This window comes from Metopolophium dirhodum, chromosome 2, assembly GCF_019925205.1.
Source record: "Metopolophium dirhodum isolate CAU chromosome 2, ASM1992520v1, whole genome shotgun sequence".
NCBI classification, from domain to species: domain Eukaryota; kingdom Metazoa; phylum Arthropoda; class Insecta; order Hemiptera; family Aphididae; genus Metopolophium; species Metopolophium dirhodum.
This window is the reverse complement of record NC_083561.1, coordinates 27,031,444-27,042,548: the sequence shown is the minus strand read 5'-3', so window position 1 is coordinate 27,042,548 and position 11,105 is coordinate 27,031,444. Positions and strand designations below refer to the sequence as shown.

The window sequence follows — 11,105 nt, the reverse complement described above, 5'->3', positions numbered from 1 at the left end:
TTTTTGGACGGGAGCCGTTTGGGAATAAGCGAACAATAGACGGGAGCCGTTTGGGATCCGACGGGTTTGTGGGCTAAAAACTGTTCTTTATAAACGTATACAAATCAAGTTCTGTACGCGTCTGTAGATGAGAATTCTAATGAACACGCTCAATATAATATCTAATACTAATTTATTTTTAAGATGCAACTATAGCTCAAGCGGTTGAACTCTTTTGCAAAACGTTTACAACAGAGAACTACAAAACTTCTCTCGAGACAATCTTTGATACTCAAAAGTATATTCCATAAGAAAACGTTTACATATTTCGTTTATTAATCTTAAGATTTAAATAAATTAAACTGTACACTATAATATGCCATCACATTATATTGCATCAACGCTATTTTAATTATAATTACATATTTACATACTACTATAAAAATTCATACTATATAAATATGATGTTTTCGGAAAAATATAATTCAACATAAAATTATATTGTATATTGCTAATAGTACAATCTATCTAGCATAAATTACTGACTTTATATAAATATAGATCTTTTTTTATTTATGAACTGTTTAGACTCTTTGCCACCATTACTATACTTCTTTCCAATGATCATCATCGTATTATGTCTGCTCCTAGTCTACTAAAATCTATTCTAATAATTCCTTGACAGTGTCTTTGCATCTTTTCCGAAGTCTTCCTATTGGTCTCTTTTCCCTCACCATACATGTCATTGGTCCTTTCAACATACTTCCATCGCCCTGCTATATAATACAAGGCCTTCCCATTATATCCTTGTTCCTCTGATGCATTAGACTCAGTGTTGGGAATAGAAAAACTAAAAATTATCTAGATAAGATAAGGTAATTTTAACAAAATATCGGACAAACTCGAGTTGCGTCCCAGATTTCAAAAACAGCATGAGTTGGGTCCCGGTATACTTTATGTAATACACGAGTTGGGTCCCGGTATATTTTATAGAGTACACGAGTTGGGTCCCGGTATATTTTATAGAGTACACGAGTTGGGTCCGTATATATTTTATGGAGTACATGAGTTGGGACTAGCCTATTTGCGTTACCCAGGAGACACCACGTGGAGGTTGGCTAGAATATCTCCCAAAAATTTCGTTTTTTATTATGTTAAGGTCTGATGTAAAAATTATTAAAATATTAAAATTATTATTAAGTAATTAGATTAATTTTAGAAAATAAAAAATAAGTAATAAATATTTGTACTAAAATAAATATAAGCTAAGGAATAAATTTAAATGACACTTCTTTTACAAAATTTAACCGCGTCAATTCTCCACTAGTAAAAGAAAGCATCTTTTCTCTTAAAAAATTTTCTTTTTCTACGGTTTTTTTGATTGGCTGTGTGGCTGAGCTCCGAAGTGATACATAGATTTCACTCTGAATCCCAAGTAACATTTCTACTAAAACAAAAATGTTAGGGTGAGCTGCACTGATACTAGCATTTAATTTTGCATGATAACTTTCACAACTATTTGTGGTGCGATTTGTGGTTGCTGCAAACTCGGCCCAAATATTAGGTGGAAATAATGCATCTTGCTCTATATACGTTTTCAGTAGATAATCGCAAAATGTATCTACAGTTTTATTTACTGGTTTGATAGTCATTAAGTCATCAATAAAACAATCAAACACCTCCTCTGGTTTCAAAAATGGTAAACCAAAAACACACTTAAGATAGTCACTTATATCATTATTGGAACTTTTATACGCCTTCGATAGCCCAAGTTGTTGAATTTTTCGCCACCAACTTTGCGCTAAGTGAAATCTACAACCCCTAATAATAGCATTTGGCCAAACACACTTGACAGACGTATGAATTGCCACCTCAAAATCGACAAAAATTTCGGTAGGTTGAAAATTCAGTTGAAGAGATGTGCAATAACTCACGATATACTGGAAAGCTTTAGTGTAAGTTTCTAATGTTTTATTGGGTAATATCAAGAACACCAATGGTACATACAATCCATTTCGAAATCCGTGAATAGTAAAAAGTTGTAAGAAGTATTTCGTACAGCTTTTAAACGTACCGTCCATGTATATTTCAGTAACATCACACAAAGCTTTAAAATTTGTCTCGGTTGAAAAATCTATAATATTATTATCTTCCAAATTATTACAGAATAAAAATTGTTCGTCTTTGTTGGTAGTTATGTTCATTGTGCTTATACAATTATGTACTTCATGGATGCTTTCAGGTAATTTTGGATATAGTACTTTACGAGCATGATGGATGTTATTTCTTATTAATTTCAAATCGTTAGTGTTTATCGAAGGTATATCACTGTTTTTTAACTCAGATCTAATGAGCTTTGAAGGTCGTGTAGAAATATCATCTTGTGCTTTTCTTTTAACCGAGTTACTTAACTTTTGTCTATTCAGAACCTTTTCATCACATTTTTGGTGATTATGAACGTTACATTTCTCTATTATGTCTAAAGTGGACGATAATTTTAAAAAACACTTACATGTATTAAGATAACACTTCCAACGTTGTACATCATTCCGCAACATTTTGTGGAAGCGAAATTTAAATCCGTCTTCAATGATAATTTTTTTACCTTTTTCGCTTGACATGAAATCCATAATTTAATTTTTATATAATATTAACACTACAAAACACTATACTTATTTTATTTTATATTCTATTAGATGGACACTTCTAGCGTTGACATGTGCCGGTATACTGGCAAGTTACAATAATATGTTATCCGGCGACAACTGTCCGGTTACGTTGTATACGTCTTATATACGTCTTATTAAGATAAGATATGATAGGTTATATCTACGGATATACCTAACCAAATATATTAATAAATATGGAAGAGACAAAATGTAAAAAAAAAAATGTTATTAGACATTATAATGTTATTATGGACACTTCTAACCTTGACACGTGCTGTCACTATTATAATATATATATATTACCGCGGACCCAATCGTACCTATCGATATTTTTTCTAATTTTTTAAAATAATTCCTAAGATGCCCAAAAGACGATGTAGTTTTAATCTAAAATTAAGAACGCAGTTTCCTAATTTAAGAGATACTGATGTAATAGGGAAAGTTCTGTGTACCGAGTGTAAATCTGTATTCTCAATAGAACATGGTGGGATATCAGATATCAAACAGCACTTACAAAAACGCAAACATGTATTGGCCGTATCTAGTTCTAGCTAATAAATTTGCGTCATATTTTATCAATAAAGGAAAATCTGGGCTATGAGATGAGAGCAAACGTATTGTGGCAGAAGAAGGTATGTTTGCTTTTCATACTATCATGCACAATCATTCTTTTCGATCCATGGATTGTACGTCCTCACTGATAAAAAAAATTCACGATAAAAAATTTTCTTGTGCTCGAACGAAATGTGAATTGATTATTTCAAAAGTAATTGCCCCTTTTGCAATGGAACAAGTTTTAGAAGAGTTAAAAAATACTAAATTTGCAACACTTATGGTGGATATATCAAATCACAAAAATCTAAAACTTGTACCAATTCTATTTTAATCCCAAAGAAGGCGTACAAATCAAAGTTTTAGAATTTACAAATATACAAGGTGAAACCACGGATATTTTAACTAAATACATAATGGATGTTTTAAAAAAATATAACCTATCCGATAAAATAGTTGCCTTTTCGGGTGATAATTTTAATACGAATTTCGGTGGCGTCGAGAGAAAAGGCATAAAAAATGTTTATGCAATTCTCAACGAAAATTTAAAAACAAATATTTCAGGCATTGGTTGTGCGGCTCATATCTTACATAACGCAATGCAAACCTGTACGGATATTTTGCCAATCGACATTCAATCCATAGTTAATAAAATATTTAAATTTTTTCATATATATACAGTTTGCGTGGAGCAATTCAAAGAATTTTGTGATTTTGTAAATGTCGAGTTCAAAAATATTTTGGGTACTGTTAAAACACGATGGTTATCTTTGTTACCAGCTGTTACTAGAGTTTTAGATTTATTTCCAGCATTAAAACGTATTTTCTAACTCAAGATAAATGTCCTACAATTTTGAAACAGTTTTTCGATAACCCTGTTTCTATTGCATGGTTGTATTCTATTCAAAGTCAATTGAAGGTAGTTTGCGACACAATAACGATAATTGAAAGCGACAATATTTCAGCAAGTGAAGTATATGAAGTGGTATGTGGAAAAATAAGGAACAGGCAAAGCCAACAATTTTTACATCAAAATTAGCTTTAATCATTGAAGATCTTGATAAAAAAAAAGATATGCAGCAAAAATAATTTTATAGAAAATTTGATGATTTTTATAGTGTTTTCATATCTTACGTGAAAAAAACGGAGTTTTCATTTTGAACCGTTCAAAATTTTTCGATGGACTCAATTATTAGATATTCCTACTTGGGTAGACGTTCAAGAAAGTATTCAATATTTATTTAAAAATAAAAAACTCAACCTGGATTTGAACATGGACGAGGATAAGTTATTTGATGAATATAATCATGTAGTTCATGTGATACAAGTTAAAATTGTAGAATGGAGAAATTGTTCAAAAAAAGTAACAGAAAAATGGTGTGAAGTATTTAAAATACTAGAAAAAAATCAAATTTCTATCAACAACTTATCAACAATTATTGAATACTCATTGGCTATTCCTGGGACAAATGCATCTGTAGAAAGAATTTTTTCAATAACAAATGTATTGTGGACAGATGAAAAAAACTGTTTTAAAGTCGAAACCATCAGATCAATAATTATTGCAAAACAGCAATTTAAAAGCTTAACGTGTTCACAATTTTAAGAATTTCTTTTGAAGCACCCAAAATTGTTGAATTCAATAAGTTCTTCAGAAAAATACGAAAAAATAGTAAAAAGTGTGGAAGAAGGATTATCAAATTCATGAATAATGAAAAAAGCTGATGTTGTAAATTTCCTAATTCTTGTTAAAAAAAAAATGTAACAGTATTGGTATGTAACAATGTATTGTTTAATTGTTTAATACTTAAATTTTAATATTTAAAAGTACATTTTTTAATTGTTTAAAGAATTATAATAGTTTTGACTTTTAAAATGTAACATTGTGTTGTTTAATAAAACACAAAAAAAGAAAATATTCATAAATATTTAAAAACTTTTATTATATTTAGGTTATTAACTCAAAGTAATAAGAAAATAATTATTTGTGATATGACTTAGATTTGTATTTTTACTCTTTACAGTTGTGTGCATATGTATCCCCCTTTTTTGAAATTTTAAGTATTTATCATATTAATAAATGTCGTTTAGGTACCTAATAGGTTTAATACAATTTTACTATTGCCATCAGATCAATAATTATTGCAAAACAGCAATTTAAAAGCTTAACGTGTTCACAATTTTAAGAATTTCTTTTGAAGCACCCAAAATTGTTGAATTCAATAAGTTCTTCAGAAAAATACGAAAAAATAGTAAAAAGTGTGGAAGAAGGATTATCAAATTCATGAATAATGAAAAAAGCTGATGTTGTAAATTTCCTAATTCTTGTTAAAAAAAAAATGTAACAGTATTGGTATGTAACAATGTATTGTTTAATTGTTTAATACTTAAATTTTAATATTTAAAAGTACATTTTTTAATTGTTTAAAGAATTATAATAGTTTTGACTTTTAAAATGTAACATTGTGTTGTTTAATAAAACACAAAAAAAGAAAATATTCATAAATATTTAAAAACTTTTATTATATTTAGGTTATTAACTCAAAGTAATAAGAAAATAATTATTTGTGATATGACTTAGATTTGTATTTTTACTCTTTACAGTTGTGTGCATATGTATCCCCCTTTTTTGAAATTTTAAGTATTTATCATATTAATAAATGTCGTTTAGGTACCTAATAGGTTTAATACAATTTTACTATTGCCATGTAAACGTCTAGAAATAGTAGGGCAATAGGTTCATAATAATTTAATATACAATTTTTAAAATTTCTAAAATTGAACTTCCCCATCTTTTAACACGCATTTAGCATGAAGACAGGAATTATATTTTATTATTCTTATTTATCATTATAAGAAATTATTTTTTCGTTGCTAATGATTAATAATTAAAATTAATAAAAATTATAAAAAGAAAACAATTAATAAAATGTTCAACTTTTTATTAATTATATTTACAATATATTTATTTATAATCTATTTATAATAGATTATTTATTCAACTAGTCTTTTTATTTCAGCTAAGATTTTTTATTCTATTTTAATTTTATTATTCAATATCATTTTTTATTTAATTTAGAATTGGTTTATTCAATGATTTAAACCAATTCAATGATTTTTTTTATTCACATAAGATTTTCTTGAAACTAAATTTTTTTCAACTTTTTAAACCTTTTTTTTAAATATGTTTTGTTTATTCAATTTTGATTTTTTTACTATACATTTTTTAATCGCATAAGGTTAAAATCTATAAACTTATATCAAAAAAAAAATTGTATAGTAAAAAAAATCAAAATTGAATAAACAAATCGTATTTAAAAAAACACTTAAAAAAGTTTAAAAAAGATTTAGTAAAAAAATTCTAAATTTAATAAAAAAAATTATAATTGATAAAATAAAATTTGATTTGAATAGAAAAAGCATGGTATTTAGTTTTTTTTATTAATTTAACTATTCTTTTTTTTATTTAAATTACTTTATTTTTAAATCAATTTTTTCTTATTCAGCTGCCTTTTCATCATTTTTAGATATTATTCCTATAAGGATTTTTATTAAAATTAAATATGAATTTTTTCTTTAAATTAGCTGATTTTTTTATTAAATATTAATTTTTAATTCAACCTGGGTTTTATTTTATAATTATTTAATTTTTTATTCAACTGAATTTTATATCCTTTTTAAGATTCTAAAAATATAAGTATAAAAAAGGTGTGTTAGTGGATGTAAATCTACTGTACAGTAGGTTACAAGTCAGTCACTGTAATGGATGGTGTTAAATTTGTATTCAATGATATAATATCATTGTATAAGAAAAACGATTCTGAGCGAAAACGGCAGTCGGTCTATGATATTACTAAGTATATTTGATGATATTATTGAGAATAAAGTAATTTATATATTAACTTATTTACGTGGAACCAATAAATTTTCCAATGGTCGGTGCTGGTGCAACTCACGTAATAATATAATAATATTATGTTTTAAATATTCCATGGTAAACCTAACTGAGAATTTATCTCAGTGGTATTCTACAGAGGGATCAGTTTTATTTTTCAAAAATGTTGATTTTGAAGTTTTTTTGAATTATACAATAATATTTGAATACGGAAATAAAAATTTTTTGTAGAATACATAAATTAATTTTTTATTGGTATCGCCATTCGTATAATTAGTAGGGAGTGTTGGTACAATTGGTTGGGTTTTCTGGTTTTTTAATCCATGACAGTTTCAAAAATGTGCTCATAATTTGAATTATTCAAAAAACAATTTAGCGGGAAATCATAAGATCGATACGCAATACTTTTTGAGAACATAAATGTAATCTCGTAGATTGGCTGCGTTGTATCTTGAAGACTTCAAATCGATACGATTAATATTGAAGAAGTTAGGATTTTAAAAGTTATTAAAAAAAAACTATAAACCTAAAGTTCAATTTTTGGAACTCAGATCAGCTATGATAAAATCTCATAAAGTACCTACTTGAGCAAAAGTATTCAAATACTTTTTAATTACTTAAATACGTGTATTTTATATACTTTTCAAAACAGGTATCTGTATTTGAATACTCTTAAAAAGTATTTTTTCTAATAAGTATTCTATTAATTGTTAAACTATCAACTTAATAAATTATTAATAATAATAATAATAATAATAATAATAAAAATATTTGCTTTACTTTTTAAATATAACTTATAATATAAATAATTTAACCAATATATATTATAGTTATATTGTAAAGTAAAGTAAAGTAAAGTAAAGCAAATAGTTTATTATTATTATTATTATAATAGCTTAAAAACCCATGGCAACCATTTATTAATAAAAATTTCCATCTGAAATCTCAAAATTCCCGCTAGAGCATCTCCCGGGGTTGGTCCTCTCCAATTTTAAATTAGCCTATCTTTAAAATTGGACCAAATTACACACATTGTAAAAATGTCATCAAGATCGGTCCAGTAGTTTCGGAGTTTATCCCGGACAAACATGTGACACGAGATTTATATATATATAAATTAATGTTTGTGGGTAGATATACCTATGGGAAGAATATAGGCTAAAGTGTTAAATTTGCTTTTTTTCATTCGTTGGATTTTAGTACGGTTAGGTTAGGTTAGGATTTTGTATTCATTCATTATATTAATCTACCGTAGGTGGCATTAAGTAAAAACGACAAAGTTGGTATAACTTTGATACTTAAGAGTTAAATCATACACTTATACGTACAAACAGCACAGGGTCCGCGATCTACCGCAGGCAGATAATATACTGATATTTATTAGTGAATCAGAATTTTTATTCCAGGCAACAGAAAAGTTCAGATAAAATTTGAACACCATACACCGAATATTAAATAACGAATTGAACAAAGTCATATAGAGTTGATACATTTAACGGGCGACGAAGTGCACGGGATCAGTTAGTATATTATATAACTAGCTGAACCCGTGCACTCCGTTGCCCGTAAAAAAATGCAAATCTTAAAAAAAATCTGATTGTTCAACTCATTTTGGGTGTAACTTGCTGCTGTATAAGTGCAACTCAGCCACCCTGGTGTCGGATCGCGAACAAAAAACACCTCTTCCACCTTGGTAGGCAATGTTCAATAATTTGATTTGGTACTAGCTTGTACCTGATCTGCCCAAATAACCAATGGAAACCAATAATAAATAAATACTAATTTCTACTGTAGACTGTAGTCAGTAACCAATGGCAACTATTTATAAAATAAATAAAAATACAATATTTTCCAATTTCCATCGCGAACCTCAAGATTTCTGTTTGAGCACCTCTTTAAAATGCAAATTTCGGCATATCCTTTCTTATAGCACGGTGAAAATATGAGATAAACCTCTATTCCAAATTTCAAGTTCGTACGTTGCGTAGTTATTGAGTTACAGCGATCAGTGACTAAGTGGTATTTTGATTTTATATGTATAGATAGATTTTATATGTATAGATTAATGGTTACCTGTCAATACATATATTTTATGATTCAAAAATTTACTTCCAAGTGGGAAATATTGAGTAACGCGTGCTACGTTTGGCATTTCCAGAATTTTTTAATTTAGGTTTATCAAAACTATATCTATAATGTATTCATGGTTTACGAGCTTTCCAGAAATCCAGTCCATCGTTCAGTATTCTTGCTTTAATTTCGTACCTTGGTATGTGTCCTTGATGTAGCCGACGTAGGTACAAATATGTATAAAATGTACTCAATATATACATATACTATATATATATATATATATTATATACGTATATTTTACAATATATGCAATACATAAATTAATACATTTTTTTATAAGTTTGTACTTCACCCATTTAGCCCCGGTGCATTTAATTTATTTATATATTAAAAACTGTATTCGTATAGCCCAAAACAATTTTTTTCTCTGCAGAATAAACTTTTTCATACAAAAATGTAATAATGCCATATTTCAAATAAAAATAAGAGTACCTACACTATAGAACATATTGCTTTTATGGAACGTCTTTATCTTATCTGGTTTATTTTTGCAAAGTATTGTAGGTAAATTGAATCTCAATTGTCAAAGAGATCGCGGGAAACTGAGCTTCATTTTTCTGTGGCCTGCGTAGTCTATTAACAACGTTACCCGGGAGACGGAATAAAGCGAAAAAGGTTGGATAATAATAAGTAATAAAAATAAGTTGTTCTGCCTTTCACCGCATGTGTCATAATAATTTAGTTTGTATTTTATATTTTCTTCGCAAAGTCAAAAATGTACATAGCTCTACAGTTTAAGTGACAAAAATATACTATGCTTACCTTAATCAATTTTGTTTTTTATCTGAGGGCCTCGAAAAAACACATAATACCATATTATACCGTTTTGAATAAGCAGACACTTCAAGAGTAACTTCAATCAAACGTTTTAAAACATCGTATAACCATTCATAAAGATATCAATGCCAAAAACAATAGCGCATTGTGAGCATCGACCATTCACGTCAAATTCCGTTTTTAAATTTTGTTTAAGTTTAACATTTAGATTATCGTTAAAAGTATAAACTTTCATAATATTATTGTTTGGTATAAGTATACCTACCTATTATAAATACGTCATATTATATTATATGATTGACTGTCGAAACGTCTTCAATGTTTTCATAAATTGATAAAATATGATTGAAGTGAATAGTAATACGCGTATATATTTTATTATTTTTAATTTATATTAAAATGAACATTACATTTTAATTAACATTACATTTACACGATACCTACGTGGATGATTTTTTATTTAAAAAAAATATGCTATTTGACTGTTGAAGAATATTATTGATAAGTGATAACATTCTGAAAGGGACATATCGTCAAAAGTTCACCAAAACAGGATAAAAAAACGTATTATAACAAAATATATAAAACTGCACAAGCGCGTACGTCACACAATTCATTTTTGATGACGTTGTTGTTGTCGTATATCCTATGCCCCAAGGTAAACGATTTAACGATATATAATAATTTTCTCATAATGTTTCCACAGAAGAAAAATACATTATACAAGAGTACAATTTCTAGTATACATAAATATGCAGTGTTGTATTCAATCATTTTTGTGGGACTCAGGTCTTAGGGTACAAAAAATGCTACGAAAATAACTTGGAAATGTAAATTTTTTTTTTAAACACGTTAATTTTACATAATAATATGTCATAAAACTATAATACAGGTTTGTGTTTGTTGGGTAGTATTAAACTCACAGTAGCTGTATAATTTATGTTTTAATAAAATAGTTAAAAATGAAACTGTAAGATAAAATATTCTGAGATTCGATGTTTAATTAAAAAATAATTATACTTAATCAACATAGTATGTTCGTAATAAAACAAAATGATCTAATTAATTAATTGAAACATTAGATTAATTATTATGTTTAA

General features: G+C 27.5%; 1 protein-coding gene and 1 pseudogene across 1 annotated transcript; one reads left to right on the top strand and one right to left on the bottom strand.

The window, feature by feature from the left end:
* Nucleotides 1-606: 606 nt before the first annotated feature.
* Nucleotides 607-2,537, bottom strand: LOC132938853 (uncharacterized). The gene is made up of 2 exons (XM_061005853.1): nt 1,278-2,537; nt 607-840 (listed from the first exon to the last, which is right to left on the bottom strand). Exons 1-2 carry the CDS (start codon nt 2,535-2,537, stop codon nt 607-609), a joined length of 1,494 nt encoding a protein of 497 aa, XP_060861836.1.
* Nucleotides 2,538-3,008: 471 nt separating this feature from the next.
* Nucleotides 3,009-4,996, top strand: LOC132937954 (uncharacterized; annotated as a pseudogene).
* The last annotated feature ends 6,109 nt before the right edge of the window (nt 4,997-11,105 follow it).